General features: G+C 48.8%; 1 protein-coding gene across 2 annotated transcripts in view; it reads right to left on the reverse strand.

Moving 5' to 3' along the window:
• Positions 1 to 22,453, reverse strand: part of usp37 (ubiquitin specific peptidase 37) — a 90,080-nt gene that overhangs the window by 12,426 nt on the left and 55,201 nt on the right. Inside the window, exons 14-19 of one of the 2 annotated variants that reach the window (XM_070875154.1) lie at positions 21,582 to 21,661; positions 20,244 to 20,408; positions 12,548 to 12,610; positions 11,614 to 11,755; positions 3,713 to 3,980; positions 531 to 682 (exon numbers count right to left, since the gene is read on the reverse strand). In XM_070875154.1, the coding sequence (XP_070731255.1) occupies positions 531 to 682; positions 3,713 to 3,980; positions 11,614 to 11,755; positions 12,548 to 12,610; positions 20,244 to 20,408; positions 21,582 to 21,661 (870 nt within the window). The remainder of the gene's footprint in view (positions 1 to 530; positions 683 to 3,712; positions 3,981 to 11,613; positions 11,756 to 12,547; positions 12,611 to 20,243; positions 20,409 to 21,581; positions 21,662 to 22,453) is intronic. The other variant, XM_070875155.1, reaches the window with a different exon arrangement.

Below are 22,453 nucleotides of genomic sequence, written 5' to 3' on the forward strand. Positions count from 1 at the left end.
AGAGATAGGGAGGGACGAGGCAATGCAGGGATTTGAAAACGAAGATTAGAATTTTGAAATCTAGGCGTTGCTTAACTGGGAGCTAATCTAGGTCAACAAGCACAGGGGGTGATGGGTGAGCGGATTCGGTGCGAGTTATGACACGGGGCAGTCGAGTTTTGGATCACCTCTAGTTTACGTAGGGTAGAATGTGGGAGGCCAGCCAGGAGTGCGTTGGAATTGTCAAGTCTAGAGATAACAAAGGCACGGACGAGGGCTTCAGCAGCGGATGAGCTGAGGCAGGGGCACAGACGGGGCAGAAGGAGGCCATCAGTCCTATTGTGCAGGTACCGTCCTTCAGATGAGACAATAAGCTTCAGCGCCCTGAGCAAACGGCCGCTGAACTGTAACGGAGGCCTGGTCAGGTTGGCTTTCAGGAAGGACGAGATCAAATGGGCCGAAGGAGTAAAAAAAAAATACCGAAACGCATCTCCTGATTACGATTTGAGGAACCTCGCTGCCCACCAGTCAAGCACCGTCCAAACGCTGACCTGTTCCTGGAGACTCTGGGCCAGAGCTTGCTGCAACTCCTGCTCCTCCCTCTCCCGGTCATACTGCTGCATCCAGTCCATCTCGCACTGCGAACCCTCCGGCGTCTTATTCTCCTTATTCTCATCAAAGTCTTTTGTGACTTCAGCAGGCTCTGTTACAAAGAAAAATAAGATTTCAATCTTATTCAAGGAGCGTTGGATCAATGGGCGATACACTGGCCTCAAACTTCCTGTCCCAGATTATCGATGGTCACCGAGAACGACGAGACGAAAATCTCCGATCCACCTGCTCGGGTCGTGTGTGAAATTAATCGGTAGTTTCAGCCTCGTTCCAATAGACTCGTATTCCGCAGTACAAACGGTCCCTGGTTCAGCACTTTCACGGCAAGCGAGCCACATGTGGGCAGAGGAAACGTTACAGGGACATCCCGACCGACACCTGGGAGTCCCTGGCCAAAGACCGCCCTAAGTGGAGGAAGTGCATCCGGGAGGGTGCTGAGCACCTCGAGTCTCGTCGCCGAGAGCATGCAGAAACCAAGCGCAGGCAGCGGAAGGAGCGTGCGGCAAACCAGTCCCACCCTCCCCTTCCCTCAACCACTGTCTGTCCCACCTGTGACAGGGACTGTGGCTCTCGTATTGGACTGTTCAGCCACCTAAAGACCCACTTTTAGAATGGAAGCAAGTCATCCTCGATTCCGAGGGACTGCCTCTGATGATGGGGAGTTCAGCGCTGAATGTCAATCTCACGCAGAGGCCACAGGGTGGCTGGGTAGGAACTGTAAAAATGGCTCACTGGTGCAGTTGGGTTAACTCTTTTGCATCTAACCCAGGTTGTACCTGCCCTGCGAGTGTTTAATGGGACAGTGTAGAGGGAGCTTTACTCTGTATCTAACCCTGTGCTGTACCTGCCCTGGGAGTGTTTGATGGGACAGTGTAGAGGGAGCTTCACTCTATATCTAACCCGTGCTGTATCATCCCTGGAGTGTTTGATGGCGACAGTGTAGAGGGAGCTTTACTCTGTATCCAACCCGAGCATCACAGCAGGATCCCAGCACAAGGAGCATTGTACCCGAAGCCACTTGTACCCCAATTCAATGCCTGGGGTTGCTTTTTCCAGCAGGGGTCAGTGGATAGCAACCGGACGGCAACTGTAAATCCTGTGGAAGGTGACAGCAAGATCTCTGGCTGACCTTTGCCCTTCTCTAGCATACAGCCATCAAGAGCAAGAGCTCAGCACAGGCCCTCTCGAACAACAAAGGAACTGCAGATACCGACTAACATTAAAATGCCAGGAACAGGTACAGAAAGTAATCAAAGAGGCTAATGCAATGCTGGCCTTTATATCTAGAGGACAAGAACAACAACATAAGAATTAGGAGCAGAAGTAGGCAATTTTGTCCCAAGTCTGCTCCACGATCCAACGAGATCACGACTGATCTTCTACCTCAACTCTACTTTCCTGCACTATCCGTATATCCTTGGATTCCCTTAATATCCAAAAATTGATTGATTGTGAGGGCACAAAAAAAATCTACAAAGGGCTATAGACAGGCTAAGTGAGTGGGCAAAAATGTGGCAGATGGAGTATAATGTGACAGAAAAAATAGCAAAGCAAATTATAATTAAAATGGAGAAAGATTGCAAAAGCTGCAGTACAGCGGGACCTGGAGGTCCTGGTGCATGAAACACAAAAGGTTAGTATGCAGGTACAACAAGTGATCATGAAGGACAATGGAATGTTGGCCTTTATTGCAAAGGGGGATAGAGTATAAACGCAGGGAAGTCCTGCTACAACTGTACAGGGTATTGGTGAAGCCACACTTACTCTACTGCGTAGTTTTGATCTCCATATTTAAGGAAGGATATACTTGCATTGGCGGCTGTTCAGAGAAGGCTCACTGGGTTGATTCCGGAGATGAGGGGGTTGACTTATGAAGATAGGTTGAGTAGGTTGGGCCTCTACTCATTGGAATTCAGAAGAGTGAGGTTATCTCATTGAAACATATACGATAATGAGGGAGCTCGACAAGGTGGATGCAGAAGATATTTCCACTCATAGGGGAAACTAAAACTAGGGGTCATAGTCTCAAAATAAGGGGCCGCCCATTTAAAACAGAGATGAAAAATTTCTTCTGAGGGTTGTAAATCTGTGGAATTCTCTGCCCCAGAGAGCTGTGGAGGCTGGGTCACTGAATATATTTAAGGCGGAGATACAGATTTGAGAGTGTTATGGGGAGCAGGCAGGGAAGTGGAGTCGAGTCCATGATCTGATCAGACGTGATCTTATTAAATGGTGGAGCAGGGGCCAATGGCCTATTCCTGCTCCTATTTCTTATGTTATGATCTCAGTCTTGAACATACTCAACGACTGAGCCTCCACAGCCCTCTGGGGTAGAGAATTCCAAAGATTCACCACCTTCTGAGTGAAGAAGTTTCTCCTCATCTCAGTCCTAAATGGCTGACCCCTTATTCTGAGACTGTGACCCAGGGCTAGAATAGTAGTAGTAGAAGGATAGAAGTATAGCTGTAACAAAACCCTGGTTAGACCACAACTGCAGGACTGTGGGCAGTTCTGGGCACCACACCTTAGGGAGGGTATATTGGCCTCGGGGGGAGGATCATAGGTTTACCAGAATGATACCTGGACTTCAAGGGTTAAATTACAAGATATTACACAAACTACGGTTGTATTCCCTAGAATTTGGACAGTTAAGGGGTGATTTGATCAAAGTTTAAACAATTTTAAGGGGGACTGACAGGGTAGGCAGAGAAAAACTATTTCCGCTGGTTGGTGATTCTCGGACCAGGGGGCATTAGAGCCAGACTTTTCAGGAGTTCAATTAGGAAACACAAAAGGTGGTTGAAGTTTTGAAACTCTCTTCCACAAACGTCAATTGATGCTCAATCATTTGCTAATTTTAAATCAGAGATTGATAGATTTTTGTGAACCAAAGGTGTGAAGGGATATGGGCCAAAGCCAAGTATATGGAGTTAGGACGCAGAACAGCCCCGATCTTATTGAATGGCGGAACAGGCTCGAGGGGCCGAACAGCCTCCTGCTGTGTCTTATGCTGAACTACTGCATTTGATGGGTGGCAGGGTCACTTGGCCTCGATAATAAATGGTTATTGGACGCCGGTCGGTGTGGTTCCAGATCAGTGCCCTCCACCCCGATCACCCACCTGTTTCCATGGCGATCCTGGCTCCCTCCGTTTCCGCGGCCTCGGGCTGTTCAATCATCTCCTGAGCTTCGTCGTCACCGAAGCCGGTGTCGGGGCTGCTGCTGGGCTTCTCCTGTTCCTCCTCCCCGCCCAGCGAGAGGCACGTTTCCCGCTTGCTAATCTCCAGCACAGCCGCCAGCAGCTCGTCCTCACTCATGCTGTCGAAGGAGGAGTCCAGCACCGGGGCTGGGGCCGGGCGGTCTGCTTGCTGCTTGCTCGATTTAAGTGCCTGACGAAACAAGAGGCAGCGATCACAATCCGGCACAGGACACACGGGTCCCAATCAGCAACAGCGGCATTGAGGTCAAGTGTCATCACTTAGCATTTAAGAACATAAGAATTAGGAACAGGAGTTCCCCAAAGAGGGTCAGTGTTTGCGGGGGGTCCCCGGGAGTGCGTCAGTGTTTGCGGGGGGGTCCCCGGGAGTGCGTCAGTGTTTGCGGGGGGTCCCCGGGAGTGCGGCAGTGTTTGCGGGGGGGTCCCCGGGAGTGCGGCAGTGTTTGCGGGGGGTCCCCGGGAGTGCGTCAGTGTTTGCGGGGGGGTCCCCGGGAGTGCGGCAGTGTTTGCAGGGGGGTCCCCGGGAGTGCGGCAGTGTTTGCGGGGGGGTCCCCGGGAGTGCGGCAGTGTTTGCGGGGGGTCCCCGGGAGTGCGTCAGTGTTTGCGGGGGGGTCCCCGGGAGTGCGTCAGTGTTTGCGGGGGGGTCCCCGGGAGTGCGTCAGTGTTTACGGGGGGGTCCCCGGGAGTGCGTCAGTGTTTGCGGGGGGTCCCCGGGAGTGCGTCAGTGTTTACGGGGGGGTCCCCGGGAGTGCGTCAGTATTTGCGGGGGGGGGGGGGTCCCCGGGCGTGTGTCAGTATTTGCGGGGGGTCCCCGGGCGTGTGTCAGTATTTGCGGGGGGTCCCCGGGCGTGCGTCAGTGTTTGCGGGGGGTCCCCGGGCGTGCGTCAGTATTTGCGGGGGGTCCCCGGGAGTGCGTCAGTAATTATGAAAGAAATAGGAGTTGGCCATACGGCCCCTCGAGCCTGCTGCACCATTCAATATCATGGTTGATCTTCTACCTCAACTCCTGCACTGTCCCCATATCCCTTGATTCCCTTAATATTCAAAAATCTAACAGCCTTGAATATACTCAAACTCAGCCTCCATAGCCCTCTGGGGTAGAAAATTCCAGAGATTCACCACCCTCTGAAGAAATTTCTCATCAGTCCTAAATGGCCGACCCCTTATCCTGAGACTGTGACCACTGGTTCTAGACTCCCCAGCCCGGGGGGGGGGGGGAGAAACATCCTCCCTGCATCTACCCTGTCAAGGCCTGTTAGAATTTTTTATATTTCAATGAGATCACCTCTCATTCTTCTAAACTCGAGAATATAGGACTAGTCTGCTCAATCTTTCCTCATAGGACAATCTCCCCATCCCAGGAATCAGTCTGGTGAACCTTCATTGCACTCCCTCTATGGCAAGTATATCCTTCCTTAGGTAAGGAGACCAAAACTGTACACAATACTCCAGGTATGGTCTCACCAAGGTCCTATATAATTGCAGTAAGCCGACTTCACTCATACACAAATCTTCTTGTAATAAAGGCCAACATATCATTTGCTTTCTTAGTGGGTATTGGGCTCAACACACTAACAATTTACATTTATATAGCCCCTTTAACATAGTAAAATATCCCAAGGCTCTTCACACGAGTGTCATCAGACAAAATTTGACACCGAGCCACATAAGGAGATGCTGGGATGGACTGACCAGAAACTTAACTGGACCAGCCACATAAATACTGTGGCAACAAGAGGTCAGAGGCTGGGTATTCTGCAGCGAGTGTCTCACCTCCTGACTCCCCAAAGCCTTTCCACCATCTACAAGGCACAAGTCAGTAATACGCTCACTTGCCTCGATGAGTTGCAGCTCCACCAACACTCAAGAAGCTCGACACCATTCAGGACAAAGCAGCCCGCTTGATCGGCACCTTCAACACTCACTCCCTCCACCACTGGCATACCGTGGCTGCAGTGTGTACCATCTACAACATGCACTGCACCAAACCCGTGAACTCTGCCACCTAGAAGGGCAGCAGGTGCATGGGAACACCACCACCTCCACGTTCCCCTCCAAGTCACACACATTGTCGCTGTGTCAAAATACAGCGCCAATAATGGATAAAATGTCCCAATGCACTTCACGGGAGCATAATCAAATTGACACCGGCCGAAAGATTGAGATAAAAGCTTGGCCAAACAGGGTAGATTTTAATGCAAGTCTTAAAGGAGGAAAGATTTATGGAGGGAATTGTGGAGCATAGGGCAGAGGTAGCTGAAGGCACAGCTGGAATGGCTGGGTGAAGGGAGTGAGGGATTCAGAAGAGTTGGAGGATTGGAGTGACGAGGGCTGTGGGGGGTTGCAGAGATAGGGAGGGGCGAGGAGGGCCATGGAGGGATTTGAACACAAGGATGAGAATTTTAAATTAGACTAACTGGTCTATAGAAACATTGAAATTTAAAGCGCAGGAGGCCATTTTGGCCCATCGTGTCCGCGCCGGCCGACAAAGAGCCACACGGCCCTCGGTCAGCAGTCCTGAAGGTTACATATAAACCTATGAACAATGGCGGAAAGGCAAAGAGCATCCAGCCCAACCAGTCCGTCCCACACAACTGCATCACTTGCACCACAACATTCTACACTCCACCCCAACCGGAGCCATGTCATCTCCTGGGAGAGGCAAAGATTAAAACCCAGGCCAATTGGGGAAAAACAAATCTGGGAAAATTCCTCTCCGACTCATCCAGGCAATCGAAACTAGTCCAGATCACCCCCCTAGTTGTACTAGATTCCCTGCAGTCTTTATCGTATCTGCGCCAGCCACGAGGTTATCCAGTCTAATCCCAATGACCAGCTCTAGGTCTGTAACCCTACAGGTTACTGCACTTTAAGTGCCCATCAACCATCTCTTAAAAGTGGTGAGGGTTTTTGCCTCTACCACCCATCAGGCAGTGCGTTCCAGAGCCCCACAACCTTCTGCGTGAAGAAGCCTATCTTCAAATCCCCGCTGAACCTTTCACCAGCCACCTTAAAACTATGTCCCCTCGTAATTGACCCCTCCACCAGGTGAAATAGGCCCTTGCTATCCACTATATCCAGGCCCCTCAAAATTTTATACAACTCAATGAGGTCTCCTCTCAACCTCCTCTGTTCCAATGAGAACAAACCCAGCCTATCCAATCTGTCCTCATAACTAAGATTCTCCATTCCAGGCAGCATCCTAGTAAATCTCCTCTGCACACTCTCTTGTGCAATCACATCCTTCCTATAATACGGCAACCAGAACTGCACGCAGTACTCCAGCTGTGGCCTAACCAGCGTATTATACAATTTAAGCATAACCTCCCTGCTCTTGTATTCAATGCCTCGGCCAATAAAGGCAAGCATTCCATATGCTTTCTTAACCACCTGGCCTGCTACTTTCAGGGATCTGTGGACAAGCACTCCAAGGTCCTGTTGTTCATCTACACTTCTAAGTGGCCTACCGTGTATACCCTTTCCTTATTAGTCCTCCCCAAGTGCATTACCTCACACTTGAATTAAATTCCATTTGCCACTGCTCTGCCCACCAGACCAGCTGATTGATATCCTCCTGCAGCCCATGACTTTCCTCTTCATTATCAACCACACAGCCAATTTTAGCGTCATCTGCAAACTTCTCAATCATACTCCCTATATTCAAATCTAGATCATTGATGTATACCACAAAAAGCAAGGGACCCAGTACTTAGCCCTGTGGAACCCCAGTGAAAACATCCTTCCAGTCACAAAAACATCCATCATTCCATATGCCTTCTTAACCACCTCATCTACCTGGCCAGCTACCTTCAGGGATCTGTGGACCTGCACTCCAAGGTCCCTTTGTTCCTCAACACATTTCAGTGCCCTACCATTTAATGTGTATTCCCTCGCCTTGTTAAGACTTCCCCAAATGCATTACCTCACAATTATCCGGATTGAATTCCATTTGCCACTGTTCTGCCCACCTGACCAGTACATGGATATCTTCCTGCAGTCTGCAGCTTTCTTCATTATCAACCACACGGCCTATTTTAGTGTCATCTGCAAACTTCTTAATCATACCCCCAACAGTCAAGTCCATCATCATCATAAACAGTGCCTCAAATCAAGGATGACTTGCTGCCACGTTAAAAAGTTCACAGGTGTTACAATGAAGGACCTAATATTCCAGGTCCCGAACTAAATCTTGAAGAATGGAAGATGCCTCTGTGTGGATTTTTTTTTTTTTTTTTAAACGTGTGGTGACTGTTGCACACCAGCCACCACACGGGCTTGACAGGGCTAGGTCTTGATCCAGTGGCAAGGATTAACCAGGACGACTGGAGACCAGCTAGTCAAGTCCAAGTCATTGATATATACCACAAAAAGCAAGGGACCCAGCACTGAGCCCTGCGGAACCCCACTGGATACAGCCTTCCAGTCACAAAAACACCCATCAATTATTACCCTTTCCTTCCTGCCTCAGCCAATTTTGGATCCAACTTGCCACTTTACCCTGGATCCCAGGGGCTCTTACTTTCGTGACCAGTCTGCCATGTGGGACCTCATCAAAAGCTTTGCTAAAATCCATATACACTACATCATATGCACTACATCATTGAGGAGGTAACCAGGAGGGTCAATCAAGTTATTCAGACACAACCTTCCCTTGAGAAATCCATGGTCAACTGCTCTAATTTATACTTAAAATCTCATTAATACTCCTCCTGTGAAGCACCTTGGTATGTTTCACTACGTTAAAGGCGCTATATAAACACAAGTTGTTGTACAAGTGCAAGTTTTCTTCCTAAGGGCCATATGGGCCGGCAGTGCGACAACATGACGCCCTCAGTGTAAGGTTACTAATCTTCAGAAAAATGCAGACCATGAACTAAAAATTGATTGATACAAGCTTTGGAATTAAACTGCACAATTAAGGACATCCTGTGGTCAGGAACCAAAACTGACTTCAGGGTGCAGGCTAGAAGGGCTGAATGGCCTGCTCCTGCACCTATTTTCTATGTTTCTGTAACAACAATGGAGTTGTTACGCGAGGCCTTGAACTTGATTGACCAGGGTGGGGAAAACAGCCACTGGAGACATCAAGTCTGTAATGAGACCAGACAACAAAGTACCCCCATGAAGTGCAAATTTGGGGGCTAACAGTATTCAGCATAAGGAAATAGCGTTTGCATTGTCGACTCCACGTGCAAATTAGTAGCCATTCGATCGATAATCGAATTTCGTCCCAGCGGGAAACTTATTCAAAACCTGGATATAAATATACGGACACAGACACACAAGCCGGTGAAGCAGAAGCAGGAGGAAGAACGCAGGAAGAGACAGCAGGCAGGTAAGGAACAGAAGCTGCAGTTAACGGCCAGAAGAACCACCACAAATTTACAATAGCTACAGCCAGGAATGGTGATTGGATGTCTTAAGTCAATTTCTCTCAAAAGTCTAGAAACATAGAAAATAGGTGGAGTAGGCCATTTGGTCCTTCGAGCTTGCACCGCCATTCAACATGATCATGGCCGATCATGCAACTTCAGTACCCCACTCCTGCCTTCTCTTCATACACCCTGATCCCTTTAGTTGTAAGGGCCACATCTAACTCCCTTTTGAATATATCAAACGAACTGGCATCAACAACTTTCTGTGGTAGAGAATTCCACAGGTTCACCACTCTCTGGATGAAGAAGTTTCTCATCATCTCAGTCTTAAATGGCTTACCTCTTATCCTTAGACTGTGACCCCTGGTTCAGGATTTCCCCATCAGGAACATTCTTCCTGCATCTAACCTGTCCAATCCTGTCAGAATTTTATGTTTCTATAGGATCCCCTCTCATTTTAAATTCCAGTGAGTATAAAAAAGGTGGCAGACAAAAGGCAGGTAACTATAGGCCGGTTAGTTTAACATCTGTAGTGGGGAAAATGCTTGAAGCTATCATTAAGGAAGAAATAGCGGGACATCTAGATAGGAATAGTGCAATCAAGCAGACGCAACATGGATTCATGAAGGGGAAATCATGTTTAACTAATTTACTGGAATTCTTTGAGGATATAAGGAGCATGGTGGATAGAGGTGTACCGATGGATGTGGTGTATTTAGATTTCCAAAAGGCACTCGATAAGGTGCCACACAAAAGGTTACTGCAGAAGATAAAGGTATGCGGAGTCAGAGGAAATGTATTAGCATGGATCGAGAATTGGCTGGCAAACAGAAAGCAGAGAGTCGGGATAAATGGGTCCTTTTCGGGTTGGAAATCGGTGGTTAGTGGTGTGCCACAGGGATCGGTGCTGGGACCACAACTGTTTACAATATACATAGATGACCTGGAAGAGGGGACAGAGTGTAGTGTAACAAAATTTGCAGATGACACAAAGATTAGTGGGAAAGTGGGCTGTGTACAGGACACAGAGAGGCTGCAAAGAGATTTAGATAGGCTAAGCGAATGGGCTAAGGTTTGGCAGATGGAATATAATGTTGGAAAATGTGAGGTCATCCACCTTGGGGGAAAAAAAAAACAGTAAACGGGAATATTATTTGAATGGGGAGAAATTACAACATGCTGCGGTGCAGAGGGACCTGGGGGTCCTTGTGCATGAATCCCAAAAAGTTAGTTTGCAGGTGCAGCAGGTAATCAGGAAGGCGAATGGAATGTTGGCCTTCATTGCGAGAGGGATGGAGTACAAAAGCAGGGAGGTCCTGCTGCAACTGTATAAGGTATTGGTGAGGCCGCACCTGGAGTACTGCGTGCAGTTTTGGTCACCATACTTAAGGAAGGATATACTAGCTTTGGAGGGGGTACAGAGACGATTCACTAGGTTGATTCCGGAGATGAGGGGGTTACCTTATGATGATAGATTGAGTAGACTGGGTCTTTACTTGTTGGAGTTCAGAAGGATGAGGGGTGATCTTATAGAAACATTTAAAATAATGAAAGGGATAGACAAGATAAAGGCAGAGAGGTTGTTTCCACTGGTCGGGCAGACTAGAACTGGGGGGGCACAGCCTCAAAATACGGGGAGCCAATTTAAAACAGAGTTGAGAAGGAATTTCTTCTCCCAGAGGGTTGTGAATCTGTGGAGTTCTCTGCCCAGGGAAGCAGTTGAGGCTAGCTCATTGAATGTATTCAAATCACAGATAGATAGATTTTTAACCAATAAGGGAATTAAGGGTTATGGGGAGAGGGCGGGTAAGTGGAGCTGAGTCCACGGCCAGATCAGTCATGATCTTGTTGAGTGGCGGAGCAGGCCCGAGGGACCAGATGGCCTACTCCTGTTCCTAATTCTTATGTTCTTATAAGCCTAGTCGATCCAGTCTTTCTTCATATGTCAGTCCCGCCATCCCGGGAATCAGTCTGGTGAACCTTCTCTGCACTCCCTCAATAGCAAGCACGTCCTTCCTCAGATTAGGAGACTAAAACTGCACACAATACTCAAGGTGTGGTCTCACCAAAGCCCTGTACAACTGCAGTAAGACCTCCCTGTTCCTGTACTCAAATCCTCTTGCTACGAAGGCCAACATGCCATTTGCTTTCTTTACTGCCTGCTGTACCTGCTTGCCAACCTTCAATGACTGATGTACCATGACACCCAGGTCTCGTTGCACCTCCCCTTTTACTAACCTGTCACCATTCAGATAGTAAGTCTAGTCCTGTAGTTCTAGTCGGTTTTTGTTGCGTAATAAAACAGACACTGGGTTAAACCTAAAATGTTGTGCCATGTGTTGTCCTTTCCCTCTATGTTCCAAGGTCTAAGAATCAGACTAGCGTGAACAAAACGCCCTACAACGGATACCAGCTCCCAGCCAGCCTTACCAGCTGTAGTTCCTCGTCCTCATGCTGTGCCTCACGCTGAGCCTGCTCGATCATCTGCCTGCTGGCCACCATCGCCCGCTTCACTTGCTCCTCCTCGCTGTCCGAGTCTAGGATCACGATCGAAGACTTGAAGCAGTACTTCCTGCGGGTCAACGCTCGGTATTAGGCATCAAGAAACTACAGCCCCCACCGCCCAATCACCGAGATAAGGCGGCAGGAACCCACCTCGCACCCGTCAGCAATCATCTTCGATAAACCTAGTGCTTACACTAGCTGTTCCAGCAGATCCCTCCCTCCCTCCCTCCCTCCCCTCCCCTCCCAGGCTGGGGCACAGTTCTACAACACTGGCTGGCCGGCCAATAACCCCGCCCCGGCCGGATCATCTGCCAAGTGTCTGTCAGCTCTTTACCAATATGATGGGAGGGTGGGTCAAAGTCAAGCTCGATGCAGAGATCACCCAGCCACACTTTCCAGCAGGGAGTGGCTGCAATTTCTTTCACATTCTGCCCAAATTCACTGCCCTCTTATTCCACAACATCCATCTGTTGCTCCTACCATCTGCTTTTATGCCCAATCAAGGCCCCGGGCCCTGTCAAATCCTGCACTGTCTACTTTCCCCAAATCGCAGTGTTCCCTTCGTCTCTCCTCCCCCACCTATACAACCTCAAAATCCGGGTTCCTACATTCTCCCCACAACATGCAACTAACTCTGTCCTGCATCATCTTCACCTGGATCCCACATACCTAACCCCATCTGTTCCCCAGTCCCCATCTATTTCCCCCAGATCTTACAATCCTGATCCCATCTGTCGCTCCATGCGTTGCTCCCTCCTGCACTCTACACTGGGGGGGGGGGGGGGAAACGGGACGGGGACAGGGGACGAAGGGAATGGATGGGGTTACACTAGAGTGAGACTGTGCCGTGAGTACTCACCTCCCCAGTGTGGACTGCAGAATCGTAGAGTTCACCGACTGAGAGGTTTTCAGCGGCCGTGACCTGTGAAATTTAAACAGAGCCGGTGATGTCGACTGTAGCCCAGGCAGCATTGCCTCGCTTTCCCCCAGAATAAACCAGAAATGTCATTCAAAGTAAGCCTTCCCCAAGCTCCTGAAGCTGAGAACATGAACTAGGAAAGCATGCCCTATGAAACCAGCCCCAGAAGCGCACAGATGGGATAATTAGCGCTTAGCTGTGGTTTCTGCAGCAATCTGCCAATGGCAAGGGCCAAAGTCTCAAATAATCACGACCCAGGACATCGGCGAGGAGTCAGTTCACGTGGAAATACTGGGATGACCTCCGTTGTGGAGTAGTGCAGAACGGTCGGGGTAACCCTGACCCATGCAGACCAGAAGCCCCGAGGCCTGGTCCCTTGTCAGTGCTGAGTGAGCTGGTCTTGCCTCGGGTGTTACAATGCGCCTCGCAACACCCCGATTCTTTTTTTTTTTGAGAGGGGTGGGAAATAGATGGAGTTCCTAACCTGCAGAGTAAATAAGGAGAAACTGTTCACTAGAAGAAGGGGTGGTAACCAGAGGATACAGATTTAAGATAACTGGAAAAAGAACCAAAGGGGCGATGCGGGGCATGCTCTTTTACGCAGAAATTGAGATGATCTGGAAGCAGAATCAATAGTAACTTTTAAAAGGGAATCGGATAAATGCTCGAAGGGTAAGAATTTGCTAGGACATGGGGAAGGGGGGGGGGGGAGTGGGACTATTGGACCGCTCCGTGAGCCGGCACAGGCACGATGGGCCGAATGGCCCCTTTATGTCCTGTATCATTCTATAATTCAAGCCCAGAGTCTTAAGCCCATGTTGCAGGCCGACATGCCAGGGCAGTACCGAGGGAGCGCCGCACTGTCGGAGGTGTCACCTTTCGGATGAGACGTTAACCCGAGGCCCCGCCTGCTCTCTTGGGAACTATGGGGAAAGAGCAGGGAGAGTGGGACTAATTGGATCGCTCTTTCAAAGAGGCACAGGCACGATGGGCCGGATGCCTTCCTTCTGTGCTGTATCATTCTACAATCTAGTGACTGCTTAAAAACTGCATGGGCGGGGACACCAGGCGTGTAGGCGACGTCCTCCTGTGACAGAGGAGCCCGCTGACGTGTACAATGGGGTGGAGGGCGGGGAAGATGAGAGGGAATGCTATCACCCGTGCTACTGCAGGAAAGGACCAGCGCCCATGGGAGACCAGTAATAAAACACTGTACAAAGCAAGGACAGAGCAGCAACACTTTCAGGATTCAAAACCCAGGGATTTATTTAATGTGGGACGCATTGGTCATCAGAACTACAGGTGACAAAGCAAGAATGCAACAAACCAAATATAATGAAGGTGGATACAAGTTGTAATCTGGTGAAATTACAGCTACTACAATTGTGATTGGGGGATAATGTCATACCACTAGATTACTTGGGAAGGTCTAGGTGGTGGTGTTCCCATGCGCCTGCTGCCCTTGTCCTAGGTGGTGGAGGGCACGGGTTTGTGAATTGGAGGATACAGAGATGGTGGGGCGTTGAAGGAGGTTATGGAGATAGGATGGTATCCTCTCCCGATGTTGACTCTTCACTTGACCATGGCTCTATTTTCTGCAGTTAGATGTTAACAAATATGATGTGATTGGGATTACGGAGACGTGGCTCCAGGATGATCAGGGCTGGGAACTCAACATCCAGGGGTATTCAACATTCAGGGGTATTCAACATTCAGGAAGGATAGAATAAAAGGAAAAGGAGGTGGGGTAGCATTGCTGGTTGAAGAGGAGATTGATGCAATAGTTAGGAAGGACATTAGCTTGGATGATGTGGAATCTATATGGGTAGAGCTGCAGAACACCAAAGGGCAAAAAACATTAGTGGGAGTTGTGTACAGACCGCCAAACAGCAGTAGTGATGTTGGGGAGGGCATCAAACAGGAAATTAGGGGTGCATGCAATAAAGGTGCAGCAGTTATCATGGGTGACTTTAATATGCACATAGATTGGGCTAACCAAACTGGAAGCAATACGGTGGAGGAGGATTTCCTGGAGTGCAATAGGGATGGTTTTCTAGACCAATATGTCGAGGAACCAACTAGGGGGGAGGCCATCTTAGACTGAGTATTGTGTAATCTGTAATGAGAGAGGATTAATTAGTAATCTAGTTGTGCGAGGCCCCTTGGGGAAGAGTGACCATAATATGGTGGAATTCTGCATTAGGATGGAGAATGAAACAGTTAATTCAGAGACCATGGTCCAGAATGTAAAGAAGGGTAACTTTGAAGGTATGAGGCGTGAATTGGCTAGGATTGATTGGCGAATGATACTTAAGGGGTTGACTGTGGATGGGCAATGGCAGACATTTAGAGACCGCATGGATGAACTACAACAATTGTACATTCCTGTCTGGCGTAAAAATAAAAAAGGGAAGGTGGCTCAACCGTGGCTATCAAGGGAAATCAGGGATAGTATTAAAGCCAAGGAAGTGGCATACAAATTGACCAGAAATAGCAGCGAATCCGGGGACTGGGAGAAATTTAGAACTCAGCAGAGGAGGACAAAGGGTTTGATTAGGGCAGGGAAAATGGAGTACGAGAAGAAGCTTGCAGGGAACATTAAGACGGACTGCAAAAGCTTCTATAGATATGTAAAGAGAAAAAGGTTAGTAAAGACAAACGTAGGTCCCCTGCAGTCAGAATCAGGGGAAGTCATAACGGGGAACAAAGAAATGGCAGACCAATTGAACAAGTACTTTGGTTCGGTATTCACTAAGGAGGACACAAACAACCTTCCAGATATAAAAGGGGTCAGAGGGTCTAGTAAGGAGGAGGAACCGAGGGAAATCCTTATTAGTCGGGAAATTGTGTTGGGGAAATTGATGTGATTGAAGGCCGATAAATCCCCAGGGCCTGATGGACTGCATCCCAAAGTACTTAAGGAGGTGGCCTTGGAAATAGCGGATGCATTGACAGTCATTTTCCAACATTCCATAGACTCTGGATCAGTTCCTATGGAGTGGAGGGTAGCCAATATAACCCCACTTTTTAAAAAAGGAGGGAGAGCGAAAACAGGGAATTATAGACCGGTTAGCCTGACATCGGTAGTGGGTAAAATGATGGAATCAATTATTAAGGATGTCTTAGCAGCGCATTTGGAAAGAGGTGACATGATAAATCCATGCTGACTTGGACCTGTGAAAGGGAAATCATGCTTGACAAATCTTCTGGAATTTTTTGAGGATGTTTCCAGTAGAGTGGACAAGGGAGAACCAGTTGATGTGGTATATTTGGACTTTCAGAAGGCTTTCGACAAGGTCCCACACAAGAGATTAATGTGCAAAGTTAAAGCACATGGGATTGGGGGCAGTGTGCTGACGTGGATTGAGAACTGGTTGTCAGACAGGAAGCAAAGTGTAGGAGTAAATGGGTACTTTTCAGAATGGCAGGCAGTGACTAGTGGGGTACCGCAAGGTTCTGTGCTGGGGCCCCAGCTGTTTACACTGTACATTAATGATTTAGACGAGGGGATTAAATGTAGTATCTCCAAAATTGCAGATGACACTAAGTTGGGTGGCAGTGTGAGCTGCAAGAAGGATGCAAGGAGGCTGCAGAGTGACTTGGATAGGTTAGGTGAGTAGGCAAATGCATGGCAGATGAAGTATAATGTGGATAAATGTGAGGTTATCCACTTTGGTGGTAAAAACAGAGAGACAGACTATTATCTGAATGGTGACAGATTAGGAAAAGGAGAGGTGCAACGAGACCTGGGTGTCATGGTACATCAGTCATTGAAGGTTGGCATGCAGGTACAGCAGGCGGTTAAGAAAGCAAATGGCATGTTGGCCTTCATAGCGAGGGGATTTGAGTACAGGGGCAGGGAGGTGTTGCTACAGTTGTACAGGGCCTTGGTGAGGCCACACCTGGAGTATTGTGTACAGTTTTGGTCTCCTAACCTGAGGAAGGACATTCTTGCTATTGAGGGAGTGCAGCGAAGGTTCACCAGACTGCTTCCCGGGATGGTGGGACTGACCTATCAAGAAAGACTGGATCAACTGGGCTTGTATTCACTGGAGTTAAGAATGAGAGGGGACCTCATAGAAACGTTTAAAATTCTGACGGGTTTAGACAGGTTAGATGCAGGAAGAATGTTCCCAATGTTGGGGAAGTCCAGAACCAGGGGTCACAGTCTAAGGATAAGGGGTAAGCCATTTAGGACCGAGATGAGGAGAAACTTCTTCACCCAGAGAGTGGTGAACCTGTGGAATTCTCTACCACAGAAAGTTGTTGAGGCCAATTCACTAAATATATTCAAAAGGGAGTTAGATGAAGTCCTTACTACTCGGGGGATCAAGGGGTATGGTGAGAAAGCAGGAATGGGGTACTGAAGTTGCATGTTCAGCCATGAACTCATTGAATGGCGGTGCAGGCTAGAAGGGCCGAATGGCCTACTCCTGCACCTATTTTCTATGCACGGTGAGAATCCACGAGCATTCCCCCCGGTGGCCTCACCCCATCCTATCTCCGTAACCTCCTACAACCCTCCACCATCTCTGTATCCTCCAATTCACAAATCCGCGCCCTCTACCACCTAGGACAAGGGCAACAGACGCATGGGAACAGCACCACCTCGACCTTTCCCTCCAAGTCACAAACTCCCTCCCTAACAGCACTGTGGGAGCACCTTCACCACACGGACTGCAGTGGTTCAAGGCGGCGGCTCACCACCACCTCCTCAAGGGGCAATTAGGGATGGGCAATAAATGCCAGCCATGCCAGCGACGCCCACACCCCATGAAAAAAAATTCTGGCCTATTGTGCATCTCTGATTTTCATCGCACCATCATTGGCGGTCGATTCTTCAGCTGCCTCGGTGCTAAGTTCTGGAATTCCCTCCCGAAACATCATCTTTCAGCTGCTCCTGCAAACCTACCTCGTCTTAATATCTCCTTTCGTGGCTCGTTGTCAAATTTTGATAAATGATAAAATGTCACAGGAATGTTACTACATCAAAAGGTCAGATGTTTGTGGGTTCAAGTCCCACTCCAGAGACTCAAGCACAAAAATCCAGGCTGACACTCCCAGTGCAGTGCTGAGGGAGTGCTGCACTGTCGGAGGTGCCGTCTTTCAGATGAGACGTTAAACCGAGGCCCCGTCTGCTCACTCAGGTGGATGTAAAAGATCCCATGGCACTATTTTGAAAAAGAGCAGGGAAATTCTGCTCGGTGTCCTGGGGCCAATATTTATTCTCAGCCAACGTCACTAAAACACAGATTATCTGGGTCATTATCACATTGTTGTTTGTGGGAGCTTGCTGTGCGCAAATTGGCTGCTGCGTTTCCCACATTACAACACTGACCACCCTTCAAAAGTACTTCATTGGCTGTAAAGCGCTTTGGGACGCCCTGAGGTAGTGAAAGGCGCTATATAAATGCAAATCTTTCTATATAAATGCAAGTTGCTGTTGTATCGGCGGGCTATTTGACGCAGGACATTTGCGGGTGAGCCCGATCGCGCCCACATTCTCTGTCTGTATGAACACTTTGTCGCTGAGACTTGCTAAATCCCAAACCTGAACGTAGCCCTCGGAATCTATCCGACTACAATCTAACCTATGACCCAACTGCACGCACACTGTTCAAAATCGCCCGACAGAAGCATAGTGAAAAGCAGTGATTTAGGGAGAATACGCATCTGTGAGTTGAGATGAGCAGCACAGATACCATCCATAACCCTGAACCGCAAGGTGACACATTGAAGAGAGTGCGATAATTCAGAGCCGCCTTTAATAAAAGAAAGAAACAGCGTCTTTCATTACCTCGGGACGTCCCAAAGCGCTTTACAATCAATGAAGTACTGAAGAGGCGAGGGCCCAGGGGCAGCACGGACCAGCCCACGCTGCGATAGGTGCGCGCACCAGGTCCGTGCAGCAGAGCTAGTCTCCTGTTGCATTGGTTAATCCTTGCCACTGGACCAAGACCTAACCCGTGTGGTGGCTGGTGTGCAACGGTCACCCCACGTTAAAAAACAATCCACGCACAGGCACCTTCCACCCTTCAGGATGTAGTTCGGGATCTGGAATATTAGGTCCTTCATTGAAACACCTGTGAACTCGTCTCTTTTTTGCGTGGAAGCAAGTCATCCTCGATACGAGGGAGGGCCTATGATGATTTGAAGTGTAGGTACAGTTATAATGTAGGAAAGGGCGGCAATAAATGCTGGCCTTGCCAGCGACACCCACATCCCATGAATGAATAAAGAAAAAAAACACAGCAGACAATCTGCGCACAGCAAGCTCCCACAAACAATAATGAGTTAATCTTAGTAATGTTGGTTGAGGAATAAATATTGGTGAGGGCACAGTAATAGTGGCCGAGATATCTTTCTCGTCCACCAGACGTGGCTTCGATTTAACGCCTCATCCAAATGACGGCACTTCCGACAGTGCAGCACTCCCTCAGTGCTGCACTGGGAGCGAGAGATTTAGTGCTCATGTCTCTGGTGTCGGACTTGAACCAACTCGAGGCGAGAGCGCTCCCACTGAGCCACAGCTGACACCGAGGAATTTAACTGCCAGCCTGTAAATAACGTCACCAGCAAACCACCAAGAACATTGGGATCGTCCAGACTATTCTGCAAGGTCAGTTCAAAAATGTACAAGTCAAATGTACCTTTAGTTCAATAACACAACTGTTCCAACCATGTCCTTGCATAGATGTCTGCGCTCCTCAAATTCTGCTCTCCAACATTCCTGATTATAATTCCTTAGCCATTGGTGGCCGTACCTTCAGCTGCCTGGGCCCCAAGCTCTGGAACTCGCTCCTTAAACCTCTCTTTCCTCCTCTAAAGACGCTTCTTGAAACCTACCTCTAACCAAGCTTTTGGTCATCTGCTGTAATTTCTTAGGTGGCTCAGTGTCAAATGTATCTGTTTTATAAGACCATAATAGGAGGAGTAGGCCATACGGCCCCTCAAGCCTGCTCCACCATTTAATACGATCATGACTGATACGATCATGGACTCGGGTCCACTTCGCGGCTCGCTCCCCATAATCCCTTATCGGTTAAGATACTGTCTATTTCTGTCTTAAATTTATTCAATGTTCTGGCTTCCACAGCTCTCTGGCAGCGAATACCAGATTTACAACCCTCTGAGAGAAGAAATTCCTCCTCATCTCAGTTTTAAATGGGCGGCCCCTTATTCTAAGATCATGCCCCTAGTTCTAGTCTCCCCCATCAGTGGAAACATCCTCTCTACATCCACCTTGTCAAGGCCCCTCATAATCTTATACATTTTGATAAGATCACCTCTCATTCTTCTGAATTCAAATGAGTAGAGGCCCAATCTCCTCAACTTTTCCTCACAAGTCTATCTCCTCTTCCCGGAATCAACCGAGTGAACCTTCTCTGAACTGCCTCCAAAGTAAGTATATCCTTTTGTAAATATGGAAAGTTTTGTCTTATAATACTCCTGTGAAGCGCCTTGGAACATTTTACTAAGTTATAGGCACTATGTAATAAAAGTTGTTATGGGATACGAATCCGGAACTACTCCTCTCCCTCTCTCCGCAACCCCTGCCTCCCGCTGCCTCGCCCCAACAGTCCTCCCTCCAGAGTGATCAGCCCCTCATCTTATACTGCATCCTTCTTTCACTTACATTGCAAATTGTGTGTTGCGGGCTAGTGTGAGGGGCTGCCGTGTAGTCTCCATGCAGTGTGCCGAGAGGGTCAGGTACTTCGGGATGATGACCTGCTGACCAAGCTTGTTGTTCAGAGACAGCTGCACGTTAAAGCTGTATCGTTTCAAATGGAGTATGAGAACCCTGGAAGAAGAAATCAGTCAGTCGTTACCGGCAAAGCAGCTCGGACAGTACACGTGGGCAGGAGGCAGGGCAGGGCAGAGATTTAACACGTTCCATTCGCACTCGCAGGGCAGGTACAGCACGGGGTTAGATACAGAGTAAAGCTCCCTCTACACTGTCCCATCAAACACTCCCAGGGCAGGTACAACACGGGGTTATATACACAGAGTAAAGCTCCCTCTACACTGTCCCATCAAACACTCCCAGGGCAGGTACAACACGGGGTTATATACAGAGTAAAGCTCCCCCTACACTGTCCCATCAAACACTCCCAGGGCAGGTACAACACGGGGTTATATACAGAGTAAAGCTCCCCCTACACTGTCCCATCAAACACTCCCAGGGCAAGTACAGCACGGGGTTAGATACAGAGTAAAACTCCCCCTACACTGTCCCATCAAACACTCCCAGGGCAGGTACAGCATGGGGTTAGATACAGAGTAAAGCTCCCTCTACACTGTCCCATCAAACACTCCCAGGGCAGGTACAGCACGGGGTTAGATACAGAGTAAAGCTCCCTCTACACTGTCCCATCAAACACTCCCAGAGTAGGTACAGGGGGTTAGATACAGAGTAAAGCTCCCTCTACACTGTCCCATCAAACACTCCCAGGGCAGGTACAGCACAGGTTAGATACAGAGTAAAGCTCCCTCTACACTGTCCCATCAAACACTCCCAGGGCAGGTACAGCACAGAGTTAGATACAGAGTAAAGCTCCCTCTACACTGTCCCATCAAACACTCCCAGGGCAGGTACAGCACTGGGTTAGATACAGAGTAAAGCTCCCTCTACACTGTCCCATCAAACGCTCCCAGGGCAGGTACAGGGGGTTAGATACAGAGTAAAGCTCCCTCTACACTGTCCCATCAAACACTCCCAGGGCAGGTACAGGGGGTTAGATACAGAGTAAAGCTCCCTCTACACTGTCCCATCAAACACTCCCAGGGCAGGTACAGCACAGGACGAATACAGCACAAAGCCACAATTTGTGCAGTGCGTCCAACTGCACCTCTGTCACACCTCCCAGATATCGACTGCTGTGCCTAAGTCCATTGCCTTGTTGTCCTACCCCGCTAAGAATGCAGACTGGGCCCAAATGTCTCTCTCTCTCTCTCTCTCTCCTCGGGTACTGACCTGGGCAGCCTGCTGAACTTGTGGGTCACCACTGCATTCTTGCCATTGCACTTCTCGCAGGAGTATTCAATTTCTTCAGCCTGAAGCAAAAGGAGATACAACGGTCAGCAACATCCGATAGCCGACCTCCTGAACGCTGTTCGTCCAGGTACAAATGGATCGGCCGTCACTCACCGGGTTGGGGGGAGCGTCCCGAGAACATCCTTCACCTCGCTGCTGGGAGGTCTTACTGCAGTTGTACAGAATCTTGGTGAGGCCGCACCTGGAATATTGTGTTCAGTTTTGGTCTCCTAATCTGAGGAAGGACATTCTTGCTATTGAGGGAGTGCAGCAAAGGTTCACCAGACTGATTCCCGGGATGGCAGGACTGACATATGAGGAGAGACTGGATCAACTGGGCTTGTATCCACTGGAGTTTAGAAGAGCGAGAGGGGATCTCATAGAAACATAAAATTCTGATGGGATTGGACAGGTTAGAGGCAGGAAGAATGTTGCTGGGGAGTTCCAGAACCAGGGGTCAGTCTAAGAATAAGGGGTAAGCCATTTAGGACCAAGATGAGGAGAACGTCTTCACTCATTCAGAGAGTGGTGAACCTGTGGAATTCTCTACCGCAGAAAGTTGTTGAGGCCAGTTCTTTAGATATATTCAAAAGGGAGTTAGATATGGCCCTTATAGCCAAAGGGATCAAGGAGTATGGAGAGAAAGCAGGAAAGGGGTACTGAGGTTGGATGATCAGCCATGATCTTATTGAATGGCAGTGCAGGCTCTAAGGGCCAAATGGCCTACTCCTGCACCTATTTTCTATGTTTCTATGCTGACGAGGCTTTAATGTTGCTGTCATAGCAAGTCTTAGGATGTAGATAGACTGCAA

The sequence above is a fragment of the Pristiophorus japonicus genome, chromosome 3 (genome assembly GCF_044704955.1).
Source record: "Pristiophorus japonicus isolate sPriJap1 chromosome 3, sPriJap1.hap1, whole genome shotgun sequence".
NCBI lineage: Eukaryota > Metazoa > Chordata > Chondrichthyes > Pristiophoridae > Pristiophorus > Pristiophorus japonicus.